The sequence below is a fragment of the Platichthys flesus genome, chromosome 11, assembly GCF_949316205.1.
Source record: "Platichthys flesus chromosome 11, fPlaFle2.1, whole genome shotgun sequence".
NCBI lineage: Eukaryota > Metazoa > Chordata > Actinopteri > Pleuronectiformes > Pleuronectidae > Platichthys > Platichthys flesus.
The window spans coordinates 26,263,461-26,284,467 of record NC_084955.1 but is presented as its reverse complement, the minus strand read 5'-3'; the positions used below and the strand labels follow the sequence as shown (position 1 = coordinate 26,284,467).

The following is a 21,007-nucleotide window of genomic DNA, read 5'->3' as shown; positions in this document are numbered from 1 at the left end:
CGCTGCTCCTTCCGGAGTCTGTGCTGCCTGGGCTCGGCCTGCAGGGGGCGCTGCAGCCCGCTGCTCTCTCCGTGTCTCCTCCTCCCCGGTGTGTGTGTGTGAGGCTTCCCCCGCTATAAAGGCGTGAGAGGCGGCTGTGGGCTGCAGAGGCTCCGACAACCACAGGAGGAGGTGGAGGAGGAGCAGGAGCAGGAGAAGGAGCAGGAGCAGGAGGACACATGAGATGGAGATGAAGCGGAGCTGAATCCGGAAACTTTCTGATGCTTCTTCTCCCTGAGGCTGTGAGCAGGTAAAACGCTTCTGTGACTTCTGTCCTCTCACATGGACTTCATCTGATCCACGTCTCTGCAGGAGGGAGACAGGACTGGAGTCAAAACATAGGTCAGGACATGTTAGAGACATGTTAGAGACATGTTAGAGACAGAGAGCTGGAGTCAGAACATGTTAGAGACATGTAAGAGACATGTTAGAGACAGAGAGCTGTCAGAACATGTTAGAGACATTTAAGAGACATGTTAGAGACAGAGAGCTGTCAGAACATGTTAGAGACCTGTTAGAGACATGTTAGAGACATGTTAGAGACAGAGAGCTGGAGTGAGAACATGTTAGAGACATGTTAGAGACATGTTAGAGACAGAGAGCTGGAGTCAGAACATGTTAGAGACCTGTTAGAGACATGTTAGAGACATGTTAGAGACCAAGAACTGGAGTCAGAATATGGTTCAGGACATGCTAGAGACATGTTAGAGACATGTAAGCGACTGAGAACTCGAGTCAGAATATGGTTCAGGACATGTTAAAGACATGTTAGAGACAGAGAGCTGGAGTGAGAACATGTTAGAGACATGTTAGAGACAGAGAACTGGAGTGAGAACATGTTAGAGACATGTTAGAGACATGTTAGAGACAGAGAGCTGGAGTGAGAACATGTTAGAGACATGTTAGAGACATGTTAGAGACAGAGAGCTGGAGTCAGAACATGTTAGAGACCTGTTAGAGACATGTTAGAGACATGTTAGAGACCAAGAACTGGAGTCAGAATATGGTTCAGGACATGCTAGAGACATGTTAGAGACATGTAAGCGACTGAGAACTGGAGTCAGAATATGGTTCAGGACATGTTAAAGACATGTTAGAGACAGAGAGCTGGAGTGAGAACATGTTAGAGACATGTTAGAGACAGAGAACTGGAGTGAGAACATGTTAGAGACATGTTAGAGACATGTCATTCAAACAGAGAGACTACAACCCCCCCCCCCCCCCCAACTGACAACACGTCAGACTCAGTGTCATCGTTATAATAACAAAATGAATCATGTTCCAGCTCAGAGCAGAAAACAAACCAAGAAGACAAACGTGCCGGATCAGGTGGACATGTCCTTTACGATGTATGACTGATGTATGAACACAGACTGAGGGAGGATCAGTGTTGTTGTTTACATCTCGTCCACACTGGCTTCGACCCTCATCACCAGAAGATCTGGAATCTCTTTGTGTTTCTAGTGGACGTCTTCGTCTTCTACGTGTCCGGCTCCTCTTCTTCATCCTGAGATGTTTGTGTTCTTCAGGTTTCACATCACGTGTTAGAAACCTCATCAACACGTCCACTCGTTCTTCCTCCAGAAGTGAAGACACCAGAGTGACTCTTGTTTCCTCGATGCCTCTTTGCTCCTGCGACCCGACTCGTCACTGAAGGAGAAGAAACTCGATGTTTATAATTAAATTCTTTTAAATTACGTGTATTTTCTGATTTGTAGTTGTGTTGCTGTTCTACCTGAGATCTCCTCATGTTGCTGTATGTCAGTGACCTAACAGTGAAAACTGAAGGTCTCCAGATCTGTGGTGTGTTTTTAAACCACCTCCTGGATTCCGTCCTTCCTCCTCACTCTGTAACCGGAGCCGGCAGCATGAGGAGGTTTCTACAGGACGATATCTGTACCTTCCTGTGCAGAACATTAACGCTGCCTCGCTCGGCCAGAGGTTCATGGGATGTGAGTGCTGCTGATGGGATAATGGGTCATGAAGTGACTGGTGGTTCATGGTTCCTGTGATGGTTCCTCGGACGACGGAGACGATAGAACGTGAAGATGCAAAACGTTCAAATCTGATCAAACACTTTACTTCAAATAGAAAATAACCCTTTTCTTTTTCTTTCACATATTTTTGGCGTTAAAAATTTAAATTCAGGAATAATGCGACAAAAGAAACGTGAACTTTCAGTTAAAGGGGAGATGTTTGGATGAAGTTTGGAAACTGACGACATTTCTGAAAAGTTATATCGAGGGAGGATATTGAGTGTGGTTGGTTCTGGAAAGTGATGATTGACATTTTCTGAACATAGGGTTAGGGTTAGGGTTTTTCAAAATTGGAAACAACGGAAAATAATCAAATCATTTTATAGAAATTGTCATTTTATTTTAAATCGAAATGTTAACTAGGAACAAAGAAGCCGGACGGTTTGTGTGGTGCTGCGTTAGTGCAGGTCCTCTTGTGTGAACATGGTTTTAAATAAATGTGATAAATCACAGTGAATCAGCTGAATCATCAAATACATGATGTTGTTACATGAAACAGTAGAAAGTATTTTGAACGAGTTTCTCTTTAGACATTTACATTTCTGTGTCTTTGTTTTTTGGATATGATTTAGGCATGAACACATTCTGCCTCCGCCACAATCAAACCAAGAGGAACTACTTTCTCCTGATCACGTTTCTAAGTTCTGACATCTTCAACAAACGTAAAGTTCATCTTCACGACTACGTTTACATTTTAAAACAAACTACTCTGGAGTTTTAGAAAGTTTTTAACCTGACAAACAGAAACGGAGGCGATTGGAAACGATGACGTAGACGCTCTTAACCCCTTGCTGATTGGTCCGGCTCCTGTCACATGACCTCCTTCAGAAAGAAAACCACCAGCCTCAGCTCCCAGAGAATCCTGTTGCAAGGAAATGAGGTTTAATTTGTTTGAAGACGCCGTCCCGTTAACCAATCATTTGTCCTCCCGTAGACTTCCTGTCCCGCCCCCACCATGAGTGACATCTACGACTCAGCGGCCGACTCCCTGGGTCTCTTCGGCGCCCCCTGTCTGACCAAAGTGGAACTGCGCCTCACCTGTAAAGGACTCTCAGACCGAGACGCTCTGTCCAAACCCGACCCCTGCGTCGTCCTCAAGGTGCAGTCGCATGGACAGTGGATGGAGGTAGGTCGCCACAGCAGCCTGAGTGAACTCAGCTTTAGTTTCCTTTTGTCTTTTTGTCTTTTTGTCTTTTTGTCCTTTTGTCCTCCCGACCTTCGGTTTGGCTTCTTCTGAGGACTGAGAAAACACTTGAGCTGTTTGAGGGACAGACAGATGAACACAGTTTGGGGGGGAGGTTGAGAGGACAGACACAGAATGTGCTTCCGCTCTGATCTCCAGTCAGTGTAGGCTGCTCTTTTGTTCACTGAATCTTTTAATGCTGAAGTTCTTTAATAACATTTAAATTACCATAATATTTGATCAAAATAAATCCTGCACATCTGATCTGAGATCAGTCTTTAAAGGTCTGTGATTGTGTTGTTTTTAAATGTTGTTGTTAAAGTGGTCACTTCCTGTTGGTCAGTGTGTTAGTGTGTGTGCTCGCTGTGACTTGTCAGACTGGTTTCCATTGACCCACTTCAAGTATTTTTAGCGGCGGTGGAAACGTCCACACGGACTCAAACTTCTCTTCATCTTCTCTCTGCTGCTTCTGTCTGTTCTCTCGTTCCACTTCCGCTCAGGACGTCTCCTTCAGGCAGCCTCCACCTGTCCTGATGAGGTCATCACGCGAATCTATGATGTCTGACGTCTCCGAGAGACAAGAGACGTCCTCAGTCCTTCGCTTTGTGAAGATCAGATCAAACACAGATCGATCATGTGTCACGTTGTGTCTCTCATGTGTCCCTTTGTGTCATGTTGCGTCTCTTTGTTTCTCCTCATCCGATGGCAGCTCTGCCTTGAATCTTGAGCCCAGGGACAGTTCATGTCCTCAGCTGGACCAGCCGTCCCTGGGTCACTGATGTATCACTGATTTATATTAACTCAAAATTAAGCTGGTTTTACTTTTTCAGTTTCCATCTTTCCACTAAGGTCACCTGTCAATCAATCAGTGTAGGCGGGACTGAGAGGTCTTCCACTTCCTGTGTGTCGTTCTTTCAGTTCAATAATAAAAACAAATGTGATATAATGATTTTATAAATATGATTCCTTGTGTTGTGTGTCTCCTGCAGGTGGACCGGACAGAGGTGATGCGCAGCTGTGTGAACCCCACGTACTCTAAGGTTTTCACTCTGGACTTTTATTTTGAAGAGGTGCAGCGTCTCCGCTTCGAGCTGCACGACATCAACAGCAACTACAACGGCCTGAAGGACACCGACCTCCTGGGCTCAGTGGAGTGCACGCTGGGACAGGTGCTATTACACATCATACTTACAGATCATAGTTATACATTATAGTGACACATGTGTGGTCCTGTCAGGCCGATACACTCTATATTAATAACCGACTGATTCTTCCTCTGGTGAACCTGAAAGTCTGTGAAAAAGAAATAATCTTAAATATAGACTTTAGCAGTTTCTTCTCCATCTGTCGTTGGCAGAGTTAATTGTTCTCATCATGGCCTGATGGCGAGCGAAGTTTTCAGTTTCCTGGTGGCGTGGGGGTGGGGGGGGGGGGATGAACCACCATGTTGGAAGAGTTTGAACAAGCAGAGCAGAAGACGAGGAGCAGCAGCCAAGGCTGAGACGGAACAATCAGCTCCCACATGGTGGAGACTCCCCCCCCGCTCCTCCTCGTCTTTGTCTCTGCCAGCAGCGTCACGCCGACGGACGCCAGCTCCTTCGCCGGCCAGATGGTCGGCGCTCTGCTGAGAAACCCCCTCTGAGGAAGAGGAGAGAGGACGGAGCCAGGAGAAGAACTGCAGGTCCACGACGAAGAGGAAACAGTTTTCAAACAATTCAGCTTCGTGATAACCAGAGCAGCTGAGTTTACACAACACCACAGAGCTGCAACGAGGGAACCGATACCCTACAAGTCCAGGTCCAGGTCTGAAACCAGATCTAAGTCCAGGTCCAGGTCTGAAACCAGATCTAAGTCCAGGTCCAGGTCTGAAACCAGATCTATGTCCAGGTCCAGGTCTGAAACCAGATCTAAGTCCAGGTCCAGGTCTGAAACCAGATCTAAGTCCAGGTCCAGGTCTGAATCCAGGTCCAGATCTGAATCCAGGTCAATCAACATCATCCTCACTTTCTGGAAATGTGTAAACTTCAAAGTTTAAAAGTTTCATGTAAAATGTATATTTTCCAAACGTCAAACACAAAAACAGAAGAACGAGTGAGGCAGATTCAAGCCTCAGCTCATTGGTCCGTTCGACACCTGCAGGACGTCCAATAGGACGAAGACTCAGAGGACGAACAGGTTCAAAGAAACTCGTCTGTTGAGGACGATTTAGACTCTGAGCTCCAAACAGCAGAAATTTATTATTATCAATCAGATCAAGTGAAACTGATCAAGTTTGTGTGTGTGTCTCTCTGAACGTCTCACTGTGTGTGTGTCTCTCTGTGTCTTTGTGTGTGTGTGTGTGTGTGTGTCTGTGTGTGTAGATCATCTCTCAGAGGAAACTATCTAAAGCTCTGCTCAGACCTGGAGGAACTGTGGGAAAAACCATCATCACGGTGAGTCCCCCTCTGATTGGTTCCCTTCATCATGTGTGATCACGTGTAATCTGATTACAATGTGTTCCCATGTAAACACATTCTTCATGAAGTTAATTGTGTTTTGTTGAAATGGGCGGAGTCACTGAGTCAGCTGATCCTCTGGTCTGGGTTCCGCTGAGTCGTGGTTGATCCACAGCTGACTGCTCTTGTTCAGGAGGATTTATTTTGAAATGTTCTGTGAACAGGAAGTTTTATTTCTTTTTCCTGTTTCCTCTTTTTGTCTTTCTCCGTCATTCTTCTCTGTCATTCCTTTCCTTTTCCTGTTAGCTTCCTTTCTTCTGTTGATCGCTGCTTCCTGTCATCTTTCACTCTTTTCATGTTTTTCACTGCTTCTCTCTCTCCGTTATCATCTCTCTCTCTCTTATTCTCTCATTCTTGGCTTTCTTCTTTCTCCGTGATGGATTTTTTATTTTGGTCCATGTTCCGTCTGCTAACACGGAGGAGGTGGGGTTTATGACCAATACTGCAGGTAGCCACCAGGGGGCGGTTAGAATGATTTTGCTTTGTGTCGTTCATGTGCAGTGTGTTAAAATGTCACATTGGTGCGTGTGTGTGTGTGTGTGTGTGTGTGTGTGTGTGTGTGTGTGTTTGTTTAGATCTCAGCGGAGGAGCTGACGGGGAACGACGACTACATCGAGCTCTCCTTCAGCGCCAGGAAACTGGATGATAAGGTAACCACTGTGTGTGTGTGTGTGTGTGAGTGTGTAACCACTGTGTGTGTGTGTGTGTGTGTGTAACCACTGTGTATGTAACCACTGTGTGTGTGTGTGTGTGTGAGTGTGTAACCACTGTGTTAGTGTGTGTGTGTAACCACTGTGTGTGTGTGTGTGTGTGAGTGTGTAACCACTGTGTGTGTGTGTGTGTGTGTGTGTAACCACTGTGTATGTAACCACTGTTTGTGTGTGTGTGTGTGAGTGTGTAACCACTGTGTTAGTGTGTGTGTGTAACCACTGTGTATGTAACCACTGTGTGTGTGTGTGTGTGTGAGTGTGTAACCACTGTGTTAGTGTGTGTGTGTAACCACTGTGTATGTAACCACTGTGTGTGTGTGTTTAACCACTGTGTGTTTGTGTTTAACCACTGTGTATGTGTGTGAGTGTGTAACCACTGTGTGTGTGTGTTTATTTTGTCTGACGCTCCTGTTAGTTCTTGAAATATATCGTAAAGGGTTAGGGTTAGGGTTTGGATAAATCTTCATCCTGGTGTAAAATCCAGAGCATGTGACTGGGTCTGATTCTGGATCCACCTCCTTCATCACTGAACCCGAGAGACGGATCGTTAGCTACGCTCAGAGCTAGCTTGTTAGCTTCGTCACTGCTGCATGGTGCACTATGAATCCTGGGATATGTTTCCCTGAAGGACATATTTTGAAATGAGACGGTTGCGTTGCTTCATTGTGACGCAATAATCTTTGAATGCAGTTAATGAAGAAGGTGGAGCCTAAAACCTGTCTTCTGTGTAGTGACCAGCAGGGGGCGACTCCTCTGGTAGTTTCAAGTCTTCTTCAAACAGCTGATGGTCATTTAGTGAATTATGATTAGTTAGAGTCAAACAGACAATAAAGCACTGGATGTTTTTTTTGGGGGGGGGCTACCATTGTGTGATTGATAGCTAGTATCGTCCAAGTGGTGCAGGTGTAGGTGGGCGTGTACTCATGCTCTTAGTCGGGCTCCACCCCCCAATCCTCCAAATATGGTTACTTCTGGTTCAAAAAACCAAGATGGCGCTGAACAAGATGTGAAACTAAGGCTTCAGACCAGCAACTGACGTGTGTGTGTGTGTGTGTGTGTGTGTGTGTGTGTGTGTGTGTGTGTGTGTGTGTGTGTGTGTGTGTGTGTGTGTGTGTGTGTGTGTGTGTGTGTGTGTGTGTGTGTGTGTGTGTGTGTGTGTGTGTGTGTGTGTGTGTGTGTGTGTGTGTGTGTGTGTGTGTGTGTGTGTGTGTGTGTGTGTGTGTGTGTGTGTGTGTGTGTGTGTTCAGGACTTCTTCACTAAGTCAGATCCGTTCCTGGAGATCTACAGACTGAATGAAGATGCCACTCTGCAACTTGTCTACAGAACTGAGGTCTGAACACACAGACGTACTTAGTGACATCACAGCGACACTGTGAAGTCATCATCATCATCATCTTCTTCATGAATCAGCTGTTTCCTCTCTGTCTGACAGACTGTTATGAATAATCTCAACCCAGTTTGGAAAACCTTCAAAGTTTCCCTCAACTCACTCTGCAGTGGAGACCATGAACGCAAGCTGCAGGTACACACACACACACACACACACACACACACACACACACACACACAGACTATCTCTCTCTCTGTCTCTTGTGAAAGTGGCTAGTAACACAACCTGTCAGTGAAACTTCCTGTCGTAACACTTCCTGTCAGGCACACTTCCTGTCAATAACACATCCTCTCAGTAACACTTCCTGTCAGTAACACTTCCTGTCAGGCACACTTCCTGTCAGTAACCCTTCCTGTCAGTAACACATCCTGTCAGGCACACCTCCTGTCATTCGCACTTCCTGTCAGTAACACATCCTGTCAGTTACACATCCTGTCAGGCACACTTCCTGTCAGTAGCACTTCCTGTCAGTAACACTTCCTGTCAGTAACACATCCTCTCAGTAGCACTTCCTGTCATTCGCACTTCCTGTCAGTAACACTTCCTGTCAGGCACACTTCCTGTCAGGCACACTTCCTGTCAGTAGCACTTCCTGTCAGGCACACTTCCTGTCAGTAGAACATCCTGTCAGTAACACTTCCTCTCAGGCACACTTCCTGTCAGTAGCACTTCCTGTCAGTAACACTTCCTGTCAGTAACACATCCTCTCAGTAACACATCCTGTCAGTAACACCTCCTGTCATTCGCACTTCCTGTCAGTAACACATCCTGTCAGGCACACTTCCTGTCAGTAGCACTTCCTGTCAGTAACACTTCCTGTCAGTAACACTTTCTCTCAGTAACACTTCCTGTCAGTAACACATCCTCTCAGTAACACTTCCTGTCAGTAACACTTCCTCTCAGGCACACTTCCTGTCAGTAACACATCCTCTCAGTAACACATCCTGTCAGTAACACCTCCTGTCATTCGCACTTCCTGTCAGTAACACATCCTGTCAGGCACACTTCCTGTCAGTAGCACTTCCTGTCAGTAACACTTCCTGTCAGTAACACTTTCTCTCAGTAACACTTCCTGTCAGTAACACATCCTCTCAGTAACACTTCCTGTCAGTAACACTTCCTCTCAGGCACACTTCCTGTCAGTAGCACTTCCTGTCAGTAACACTTCCTGTGGGCGCAGTGCACCGTGTGGGACTGGGACTCCAACGGGAAACACGACTACATCGGAGAGTTCGAGGCCTCGTTCAAAGAGATGAGAGGAGCCAGTGAAGGGAGACAGGTACGCTGCTTTGTTCATGTTAGAGTCCATCCTCACATAGTGATGTTACGTGCTGCTCAGGTTGTCGTCAGCAGATTCTGCTCATCACAGATGATTGTGTTGGTTTTTTGTGGACGTGTATTTAAAGAGGTTTCCTGTGGTGTCGAATCAGATCCTCTTCATGCTCCGGCTCCTCTGGGAGTCGATGGGAGTGAGCCGGGTTTTCTGTGAGCGAGGCAGAAATCTGCTCACTCCTTCAGCCGCACAATCAATTCACCAGCTCACTGAGACTCAGCCTGTGACGCCACAGCACTCACACTCCGACACGCTGATACACAACGAGACAAACACACCGAGCTCAACACACAGGGCTCTGGAGGAGACAGGGAGGCTGCTGCCACATTTTATTTCTAAACATCAGTCAACATGACAACATGTGAACAAACTTTTCTCTCTGGTTTGGTCTCCACCTCCTCCTGAGGGAAACACTGCTCACTGGCCCACCCGCTGGCCTCATTTCAGATACAAGATGATAAACAACACAGTGTGTAGCAGAGCAGGAAGAGTCTTTTTAAACACAACATGTAAACTTTCACGTCTTTGTAACACAGATCTTTGTTTCTCCTGATCTGAGTTCCTCTTCTGGGACAGCGAGCACACATCTCTGGTTTAGATGAAGGACCCCCCCCAGCTCTGAAGCCTGCTGTGTAGTCTCCGCCCACTGAAGAGTGATCTTTCTGGCTGTACGACGCTGTGGTTTCCAGTTTCCAGCACTTTATGTTCTTCCATCATCTGAAGAATATATATTATTAAACATTAAAATGGCTCCAACTGCTTTATGAACACAAAGGTTGTCCTGGTGTTGAACTGTTTATCCTGCAACCTGGTGTTTAAAGTTAGCGTCTGTTGTTTCAGGGCGGAGCGATGTCGGACTAACGTTGTGAAGTTTGCAGAACGTGTGTAACGTTAAGTCTCATTCGAAGCAGAACAACCTGCTGCTAATGGTTTTCTCCTGTTGTCGTGGTGGGCAGTGAGGTCACTGCAGCTGTGACTGGTCAGAGATCAGCAGCAGTAAATCTTTGCTGTGTCTGTTCTGACCACTGTCACCTTCCCTCGATGCTAACGTGGCTACGAACTTCAGTTTGATCTCAGCTGGTTTAACCAGAAAGGACCTGAGGTCCTTGAGCTCCAGGTTCCCATGAAAGTTCCAATTAGCAGCGTGAACCCCCCCCCCCTCCCGGGGCCGTTACACCGCAGTGTTGGTTTGGACAGAGGCCGGCGGCAGAGACAGATAACGAGGTCACAGCTGTGGAACCAGGCGCTCAAGAAGTGAAGCTCTTCATCGGGTCATGTTTCCAGAGGCTCAGGTTCTGGATTTCTCTGGAAACGTCCCGAAGACGACGACAATCCAAACAAGCAGCTGAGTGGAGGATCGTTCAGCGGCTCCGCTCAGCTGTCTCATTATCAGTGTTTGTAGTTTGATGATCCCGGGGGACGCCACAGGTTTCATTAACGCGTCCACCTTCAGAGCGCAGAGGAAGAAATGAATTCCAATCCAGCTCCAGAGGAGGCTGATCGTTCTGTGTCTCTGTGGGTTCCACTCCTCACTGAGTGAGAGTCTGATTGGATCAAACTACTCTCCCTCACTTTGGATTCAGTAAAACAGGAGAGGACTTCCTCTTCCTCCTGCCGTTAGCCAGGAGGAGGGGTTCATCCTCTGCAGGAAACAGAGCGTGGTCTGTCTGGAGGAAACCTCCCTTCTTCTTCTCCTCTTCACAGTTTATTTATTGGCCTCCTCCCTTTGCCGACAGTGGGCGAGACTGAAACGAGAAATCCCTCTGAAGTGGATCCTCCAGAGACAATCTGTTGATCCATCTGCTGCACAGAGAGCTGCTGCTACCCCCCCCCCCCCCCCTCTGCTCTGGGATCTGGATCTTTGCTCCACAGTGACAGTCGCCTCGTAACGTTACATTTTAATTAGACCTGTTAGCAACTACATGTAACCAAGGAACGGAACTTAAACAAGATTACTCATTTTCAGTTATTATCAGTTATCGATCGGAAACAAGATTCATGACCTCATCACGATGCTTCCTACAAACAGCTGGGAGCCGAGGTTTCTACGACAGGAAGCACTTCATCGCCAGAACAACGAAATGAAAGTTCAACTGATGCAGCCGAGATTCCTGTGAAGTAAAATCAGGATGAGTTTAGTTTCATAGTTTCAGTTTTAAAACAGCTGCATGTTTTTCTGTGGAAGTTACAAACAGGTTTTTTTGTGGACGTCAGGTTTGACCAATCACATCGCAGAGTCCTGAGTTCTGGACTGAAGAGTTTCCGTGTTTACAGGAAACATGGTCATCACGTGTCGTTAACATCAAACTGAACTCTGGGGGCAACATGCTCTTTACATGGCAGCGCCTACAGTTAGCTAGTATCTACTTCAAACTCCAGTCAACACGTACAAATACATTTTATACACAATGTATAGAACAGTGGAAAGCGTGTCTGTAATTTCCGTGAGCGGTTTCTGACCCCGGTACGAGCAGCTTTTAAAAAGAGTTGTGTGTAAAAAAAAGGAACTCGACAAACTTAATGAAACAATTAAGAACCATTCCCACAGAGACGGGGGACGAAGACAGGAGGAAGGTCACCTGTCTTCGTCCCCCTCGATCACATGACAGAAACGTGTTTGTCGAAGATTATTGTGTGTTTGTGTGTTGCAGGTGCAGTGGCCATGTTTAAATCCCAAATACAAAGTGAAGAAGAAGAATTATAGGAACTCTGGGATCGTCATCCTGAACCAGTGCAAGGTGACGTCTCTGTTTTTATCACAAACTGGTTTCATTTCCATCTGTTTGAGGCTTTAATCGGTTTTAATCCAAACAGTTGAGGGATCATTTTTTTCGGCCCTCGTCTCGTTTCTCTCGGCGCCTGGCGTCGGGCTGACAGGCGTTTAGGGGAACCAATTAGGTAGCCGTGAGCCGTGAGCCGCCTGACTAACCTGACACTTCCTGCCAGACGAAGCCGAACGGCACTCAGCCGCCGAGCGAGGGCAGCCGGGGGAATCGAGCCGCCGAGCGAGAGCCAGATAACATTTAGTCTGATGACACTCAGCACGTGAAGAGGCTGCCGCTCCACGTCCAGTCCAGGGTCGCACAACACAGACACACTTTACTGAGCAGCTGCGACTTCATCCCACTTGATGGAGGAGGAGTTTGAATGAGAGCAGGTTCCAGGTGGCTCCTCCCATGTGTGATGTCACAACCTTTAAATATTCACGTCTTCCTTTCTGCTGCAGATCATCAAGATGCACTCGTTCCTGGATTACATCATGGGAGGCTGTCAGATCCAGTTTACAGTGAGAGCACACACAGACACACACACAGACACACACACACACACGTCTCTCTATAGTTGTGAGAAAACTTAATGACATAATTCATTCCCCAGCCCTTACTCCACAACTCAAAGCCGACCTAAGGTATTGAGTCAAAACTGGTCTCATAACTATAGATACACACACACACACAAACACACACAGGTGATGCTCAGGTCATTTTTGTGTGTCTGGAAAATTTGCCGTCTGCTTTCCCAGTAGCTCTGACGTTGCTATGGAAACAGTTACCATAGCAACATGCTCCAGTTCTTCACTGTCCCAGTTTGCACCTGCAGCTGTAACCAGTTAAACCAGTGATCTATAAAGACTGTGTTTCTGTTTGTGATGTTTATGTGACGTTGTGTAAATGTCTCTCCTTTGTGATCAGTCTGTTTTGTGTGTCTCCTCATCCTCACGTCTCCTCAGTCTACGTCCTGTCTCCGTCTCCATGTCCAACACAAACTCAAGTTGTAACTCAACACGCCGACAAAGCTGCGCCCCCCCCTCCCCCCCCCCGGCAGCGATGGAGCCGCCGACTGAAACCTCTTCATGGTCGGCTGCGTCTCAAAGACCTTTATTCATTCTTGTGTGTGTGTACTGTGTGTACTGTGTGTACTGTGTGTACTGTGTGTGTTCGTTTTTGTGAATCTTAAAGTTCTGGACTATAGTTTAAATCCAAACACCTTCACACTGTCTTCAGTTGTTAGGGGGTGTGTCACTAGGGAAATGCAACCCAGATTGCATCCCAGATTTCGGTGCCTGAGCCAATTGAAGACTGAGGTGTTCGTTCCTCCCGCCTCCTCACGCCTCCCCTCCTTCCTTTACGGGGAGGGGCGCCTCCGGTCGGGGGGGGGCGAGGCCTTGCCTTCAACAGCCCCAGCCTCGGAGCCACGGGGGTCAGTCTTCACTTGTCTCAGGCACCGAAGTCAGAGTCAGAGTCAGAGAGTGTGTTCTGTATTTATTTGTATTTATTTAAGTATCGTTTTAACTTTTGTTAACAGTTCATATAATATTCATAGTTTTAAGTTAAGTGTTTTTTAAGTATCGGTTCAGGCACCGTTCAGGCACCGGTATTGTTTTGAAAGAATCGGTTAAGCACCGGTATACAACCGATACCCAGCCCTAGTCACTAGCTGAGCCCTCTCCTCCTGCTCCTCTGTGATTGGCTGTCGTCTCTCCAGGTAGCCATTGACTTCACAGCCTCTAATGGAGATCCTCGTAACAGCTGTTCTCTTCACTACATCCACCCGTACAAACCCAACGAGTACCTGAAGGCTCTGGTGGCCGTGGGGGAGATCTGCCAGGACTACGACAGGTGGGTCTGACACAGCAGCCAATCACGCGATACCATTTATTCAAAGACAAATCATTGTCTCCACATTGACTTTCTGTCCCAGCGACTAAATGTCTTATTGTCACATGAAGAAAAAGAAGTGAAACTGCGTCTTTGGTTTTTTTGAATTCTCAGTGAGACGTGAACTTGGATCCATGGTTCTGAACATTAAGACTCATGATCACTGAGTTAGTCGCTGCAGCGCCACCTGCTGATCGGCTTTCCACATCATGGAACAGGTGGTGCTCCAGTTTGAACTTAATGTTGATCCACTGATCTGAGACCAAACGTGTTTGTGATGAACCGTGATGATGTCAGTGGGCGTGTCATGATGTTCTTTAACAACTCGTCTCCTCTTCCTCCTCCATGTTCTCCGCTCTCTCGCTTCACTTTGTTGTTGTATGATTGGAGCAGGAAGTGGTAATCACACCTGAGGGTCGCCGACTCTGCCACAGCCAATCAGAGGTCTTTTCTCTGTGTTGGAGTGGAGGCGGACTGAATGAGCTCGTTAACTCCTGCTGAGCCAATCACAAACTTCTTTTTTAAACCTCAGTCTTATCAACTTCTTCTTTTTTCCAGTGACAAAATGTTCCCGGCGTTCGGCTTCGGCGCTCAGATCCCTCCTGACTTCAAGGTAATTGAACTGCTCCTCCTGCCATATCTCCCAGCATGCTCTCTGTTAGTAGAGAGGGGGGGGCGGACCGGTCAGAGGCCGGTGATTACCAACCCACCCCCCCTCTCCTCCTCTCTGCTGGTTGGACTGAATAATGACCCTGTGTTAAATCGGTCGATGATTCATCCTCAGACTGAAACAGTTGTTATTAATGAAAGATAAAGATGATTCATGAACTGAGCCACACAACAGAATTAACATGTAACAGGAACTCAGGTTAGAGTCGTGTGATGACCTCACTGCTCCCTCCACGCCACACCAGCCCCGCTGCCGCCTCGACTCCTGTGCACCTGAAGTGTAAAGCAGTCACCAGATCCAACAGCACAGATCCAACCATGAGCTCTGGGAACCACTTCAGGAGTAATGGGAGGGTTGTGTGTGTTTGTGTGTGTGTGGGGGGGGAGCTTAGATTAGATCAAGCAGAAGAAAATGAAAAAAGGATGAAGAGGGATTAAGGTGAAGAGGGAGTGAGATAATTCTTTCTTCAGGTTTTTTTCTGTTTTTATCACAGATATCAAACCGACTTCCTGTCTCAACCTTCCCTTCCCCTCCCCCCTCCCCCCTCCCCCTCCGCTCCAGGTCTCCCACGACTTTGCGGTGAATTTCAACAAGGAGAACCCGGAGTGTGCAGGTAGGTGCTCTGTAGAAGAAAGAGGAAGCTCTGTGACATCAGAGACGTCACGTGACGAGGAGTCAGCTGATCGTCACGTTTCCTTCTGAATTTAAAAAGCTGCTGAAGTCTGTTCAAATTCTTTAAGCATTTTGTCTGCTTCATTGTTATTTGAGAGTTAAAGTGAGATCGGCGACATGTACAGGACTCAGGCTGGAATCGAACCCGCGGCGCTGCAGAGAGGACGTGATGCTCGGAGCAGAGATGATGGATCTGTGTTGTTACCTGGCGGTGAACCTCCTGACTGTGTTTGGTGTGTGCTCAGGTATCCAGGGAGTGGTGGAGGCCTACCAGGCCTGCCTCCCCAAGCTGCAGCTCTACGGCCCCACCAACATCGCCCCCATCATCCAGAAGGTCGCCAACTCCGCCTCGCAGGAGGTCCACACCAAGGAGGCCATGGTGAGAGCGCCGGGTCATTCATCATGGTTCTGGACTCACTCAGTGACGTTCAGCTCATGTGTTCTTTAGTCATGGAACACGGAGACAGATGTTTCTGTCCTGAACATCAGGACCTGAACATGTTTCAGTTCGTTCCCGTGTTGTTGACTCCAGGAAGCAGCTGACGATAACTCCGCCCACGAGTCATTTTAAAGGACATCCTGTAGAACGTCCTGAACCTTACGATCCTAAGATCTGAGTCGTCATGTGACCGAGCGTTTGTCTTCCCGACTTCTCTCCTCCAGCAATACTTCATCCTGCTGATCCTGACGGACGGCGTCATCACCGACATGGCTGACACGAGGGAGGCCATCGTCCAGGCCTCACGCCTCCCCATGTCCGTCATCATCGTCGGGGTCGGGAACGCCGACTTCAGCGACATGCAGATGCTGGACGGGGACGACGGGATCCTCCGATCTCCCAAAGGAGAACCTGTCCTGCGAGACATCGTCCAGTTTGTTCCCTTTCGCAACTTCAAACATGTGAGTCATTTTAATCATGTTTAAAATATAGAAATTCAATCATTAATAATGTTTCACCAATTCTGATTGAAACATGTTTATGTCCTCCTGTCTGAGGAGTTCCACCAGGAACCATCTGAGAGCCATGTTTTTCCTCCTCACTCATTTCTCTGGGGCTCATTGTTCAGAACCACTTCCTGGTTTCTATAGCAGGAAGTCACTTCCCTCCTGCTCTTTTTATTTGATTTATATACAATTTAATTTTGTCCATTGTGGCGATTTACGTTCAGGCTCGTCCCACTTTAGAGACAAAGTGTGTGTGTGTGTGTGTGTGTGTGTGTGTGTGTGTGTGTGTGTGTGTGTGTGTGTGTGTGTGTGTGTGTGTGTGTGTGTGTGTGTGTGTGTGTGTGTGTGTGTGTGTGTGTGTGTGTGATGTTGCATGGAGCAGTGTTGTGTTAACATCATAAACATTTGTGCGTTCACAGCCCCAGTGGATCTAAAAGCCTAAAGAACTAAACTGTGGCAGCAGCTGGTTTGTTTAGTTTGTTACTTGATAGAAAATGAGAGTGAGGAGGAAAGTAATAAACCGAGGAGGGAACAGAGGATCAGAGAATATTGGAAGAGGAGGAGATGAAATGAGAAGAGAGGGTGTGAAGTTATTGAAGAAATTAGTTTTCAGCCTCAAAGCAGGAAGCTGAGGAGGCAGCAGTTTGATTTCTCCTCCGTGAGTCTGAAGGTTCCAGTGAGCAGCAGATTCAGCTCGTCTCTCAGAACCTGCTTTATTTCTCCCTCCTGGTTAAATCTGTGATGAAGGAGAGAACGAGCAGCGCCTCACACACTTACTGCTGCTCCCAGAATCCTCTGTGAAGGATGAGGAGTCAATTCAACACAGCAACAGTGTGTAGCACATCCTGTATGTGTGTATGTGAGGGTGGGTCTGGTGCAGATGTGAGGACTCATCTAAGAGACACAAAATTGCTTTATAGACATGTTAATTGACTGTAGACTTGAAGGATGACGTCACCTACAGGCACCAGTGGGTTGAACGTTCAGTTGGATCTGCAGTTTGATTCCTGGAGATCCTTGGTTCATGTCAGAGGAGAAAGTGTTGGTGGTATCATTGTGATGTTCTCTCCTCCGCAGGCGACTCCAGCTGCTCTGGCTAAGAGTGTGCTTGCTGAAGTGCCCAACCAGGTGGTGGACTACTACAACAGCAAGGGCATCAAGCCCAAAGCGCCCAGCAAGTTCCAGTCTTCCAGGCCGTTCGGGCCCTGAGCGCCGCCGCCGCTGACCACAGGTGGCGTCCTGGACTGAATGTCGCCCGTGTTCTGTTCGTTGTTATTGAAAATGTTAAAGGTGCTACACGCAGCATTTCACCACCAGGAGGGGTTTATATCAGACACAACTTGGTTTTACAGATACTTTCATTTAAAGCTCAGATCGAGTCGAGGACTTTTCCTCACCTCTTGTCGTCCTCGTAGGAGAAGCTGCAGTTAGGATCTTCTGATCAGGGAAACACATGAACGTGCAGCAGCTGGGATGTTCTAATTCAAAGATGAAGGCTGTTTTCAGCGTGAACACAGCAGCTGAGGTTCCTCTGTTTCTGTACTGATGCTGAACACAGACCATCCTGCAGCAGTGAGTTCGTACAGGACCTGGTCTCAAGAGGACTATACGACCCCTCCGTTCATTAAGCACAGCCTCGTCTCCAAAGACCCAGAGAACCTTATCTTCAGGTTGTGATTGATAAACCAATCAATGACTTCCAGGAACTTACCAGAAACGTACCACAGAGTTTCAGGACCATGTTTAAGAAAATCATTTTTAGATTTCAACAGCAAAGTTGTAATTGAGAAGAATTTCTCAATGAACCCCAGAAAAGTTGATATTTCACGAGAGCCAACACGACACGTTTCTTTTTGGCCTGTGTGTGGCGCTGTGGTTCATTTAAGGCTTTACATGATAGAAGCTTTTACTTCATGTTATGTGGACTCACTCACTAATCACTAATTTCTACGTTGTACATCCTTCATGGTCAACATCCAGGTTCTAAATAACATCAGCGATGTAGCATGAAAAGCTGCGGCTAAGTTTGTCTTCCTCTTTGTTCTGCGTTAGTGTTCAGCTCGTTTTGAAAAACTGTTTAACGTCAGATTTCAAAACAAATTCACTTTGAGCAAATTAAAGCTCACACAGAAACAAACACTTCAATAAACTGAGAGACACTTTGATCTCGTTAGCAACTAAACCAGCTAATCCGATGGTTAGCTAACAGGTAGCAGGAGCTAACAGGTAGCAGAAAGGCCACTGTGGTGATGCATGTGTGTGGTTAGCTCGTTAGCCACCGCAGCCCAGCTAGCACTACAAGTAGTCAATATGTCATAGTTCCCAGCACTACTCATCTCACACGGACTCAAATAAATGTCACGATGCTGCTACACACAGCCGCCATCTTGACTTGTCTTAAACATGGGTATCGTTAGCTTCCTAGCTACCACGGCTAGCAGGCAGCAGAGGGGTTTGTGGGGAACTAGGAAAGTTCTATACGGGGAAATAATTCATTTCATCAAGTGTCAGGTCTGAAAATGCTAAGTGTAGCACCGTTAGCGTCCGTGGTGCATGCAGGGCCTCAACGACTCGCTACGTCAGGAGGGTTTATTTATCTGGACATGAAAAGCACACAAACAAAACACTGACCAATCCAATCGCTGCTTCTCCGCTGACAGCATGACGGGCGGGAAGCAGTCGCTGAAGGAATGTATGACCCCCCCCCGGTTTGTTTTTATAGTGAATTGAGATTTTGCTGAATTGGGTATTGTTGGTCCGATGTGAAGCATTCGGTTCCGGATGAAGGAGCTGCCTTCACAGACGTCTGCATCCTCTGCTTCTCTCAAGCCAAATGCATGAGCTGTGGTTTGCATGCAAATCTCCATGTGGGACTGTTTCCTGGTAGTGAGTCATCAGAGTGCTGACGTTCACGATGCGCCCGATGGAGGGGCGGTTCTCCTCTGAGCATGTTCATGTGTCAACGCAAATGTGGGAGTCGACTTTAAAAAGCACAACTTAGGTATCTTTGGAGAGATTGTAGATTATAATAGTTTGTGCTCATTTTGTGCCACAACATCTGTCAGAAAACTTTATTCAATTTCTTACACTAAGTTTTTTAATTATTGAACTAATCACATTTTGTTTCTGGAAAGATTCGATCTGCAGCTGCACTGTTGAGTCTCGTAAATCGACTTTTCTTTCTTTTCTTACACAAACTTTATAAAATCCTAAAAACAAAGTTACACTACCCACAATCCTCAGCTGTAAAGTGATGTCTCTGATTGGTGGACATCACTGTTACCATGGAAATGTTCATCATCTTCAACCTTCGCAATGGATTATGGGTAGTGTAGATCCTTCACTCTTGAAATAATATATTTCCATATTTTCATTTTCTGAATCAGAGTTTTTTGGTTATGATTCATCTCGGAGACGCTGGTTCAGGATTTAAAACTCTTTTTATAGAAGAACAAGAGAAGTGGACTTCCTGAAGCAGAGTCGCTCTGGAAGTGGACGCTCACTGTTACGCTCTATGACTGTTGCTCAATAAGTCATTTTACATCTGTAAGAAATGATTGTACATTCTAAGTTAATTCGTATTTATCATTAACAGCAGTTTTACTTCCTGTTCTCAAACCTGTGGGGAATGTGTGATGCATTTGTTTTGGTCATTGATTATTTATTGATTCTTTTATCACAGGAAGTTTGATTTAGTTGATAAAAGATGGAGGACAGGTGTTGAGTCACATGACTTGATTGTTGTGTTAATATGCAGCATTGTGTGCAAAACAATGACAAACTGACTTATGATAATAAAAGTTTTATCAGTAACGTGTCTCAGTGTTTTATGTGAACAAGCAGAATTCACAAATCACAGATTTCTAAAATCAGGGAAAAGTGTGTGTCAGTATGAGTGTGTGTTGCTCTTTGTGTGTATGTGTGTCTGTGTCAGAGTGTGTTTCTCTTTGTGTGTCAGTGTGTGTTGCTCTCTGTGTCAGTGTGTGTTGCTCTCCGTGTGGCCCCCTGCAGAGAGAAGCACTTCCTCAGCAGTCGTCTCAACCTCCTCAGCCTCATTCCAAACGGCAGCAGCAGTAATTAAAGTGCTGTTTGTTGGTGTCGGCTGAAAGGGGGGGGGGGGTTAACTCTGTCACCAGAACAAAAGGTTCACTGAGAAACAGGAAGCTGCTCAGGGACGAGAATCCCAGGAAGGAGATCTGAGCTCAGGAGAGAAGTCATCGCACTCTACGAGTCCGTCAGGAACGACCTTCATGAATAAAGAAGTCAAACTGAGATAACCAGATCAAACTGAACAGATTCAGTCCAACGTTTATCAGAACCTGTCTCCAGGGACCAAAGAGAGATAATCAGTGAACTGAGTGATCAACTGATTGATGTCATCGAGTGTCACCCCAGAAATACCTGAGAACACATCTCACAAAATGGCAACAGCCAACGTCAAGGTCCACTGCCGCCGCCTCCTGTGCTGGTTCTTCTTCCTGTCAGCAGAATGTCAATATCACGGCTCCACCCACCATCACTGCTCGACTCCAGATGACTCGTCCAGATGAAGGTCGTCGTCTTCTGCCTCCAGAGTCTGATCACGTCACTTCAGGGATGACCTGGTTCTGTCTTTTCTCACCTTCTCTTTCCGTCAGACTAAAGGTCTGCAGCTTCTGTGTCTGCTGCAGGAACTCCCTGAGGTCCAAACTGTGGGAGGAGCCGGAGGCCGGGGAGGTTCTGAGATTTGATCTTGTTCAGCTGAAGTTCAACAACATGAAAACGATGTCATGAGCTTTCAAACTGACGATGGTCAGAACACAGACGGTAAATAAAGATGGATGACGTGACCCTTCCTAGGAGTGAATTCAAAGCGTGTCATCGCCCCCTGTTGGC

At 46.7% G+C, this 21,007-nt stretch overlaps 1 protein-coding gene across 1 annotated transcript; it reads left to right on the top strand.

Moving 5' to 3' along the window:
* Positions 1 to 171: 171 nt before the first annotated feature.
* Positions 172 to 19,945, top strand: cpne4a (copine IVa). Its single transcript, XM_062398861.1, has 16 exons — positions 172 to 289; positions 3,010 to 3,201; positions 4,248 to 4,427; positions 5,619 to 5,690; positions 6,329 to 6,403; positions 7,711 to 7,794; positions 7,897 to 7,986; positions 9,035 to 9,133; positions 11,839 to 11,925; positions 12,414 to 12,473; positions 13,673 to 13,806; positions 14,404 to 14,458; positions 15,077 to 15,128; positions 15,433 to 15,566; positions 15,851 to 16,087; positions 17,210 to 19,945. Exons 2-16 carry the CDS (start codon positions 3,031 to 3,033, stop codon positions 17,339 to 17,341), a joined length of 1,662 nt encoding a protein of 553 aa, XP_062254845.1. The 5' UTR covers positions 172 to 289; positions 3,010 to 3,030; the 3' UTR covers positions 17,342 to 19,945.
* Positions 19,946 to 21,007: the final 1,062 nt, after the last annotated feature.

Bases quoted from the DNA above. Each gene is read 5' to 3' on its own strand.
- cpne4a (XM_062398861.1), top strand. From the start codon at position 3,031: ATGAGTGACATCTACGACTCAGCGGCCGACTCCCTGGGTCTCTTCGGC. The intron at 7,987-9,034 runs GTACACACACAC...CTGTGGGCGCAG, and splicing joins ACCATGAACGCAAGCTGCAG to TGCACCGTGTGGGACTGGGA. The intron at 14,459-15,076 runs GTAATTGAACTG...CCTCCGCTCCAG, and splicing joins AGATCCCTCCTGACTTCAAG to GTCTCCCACGACTTTGCGGT.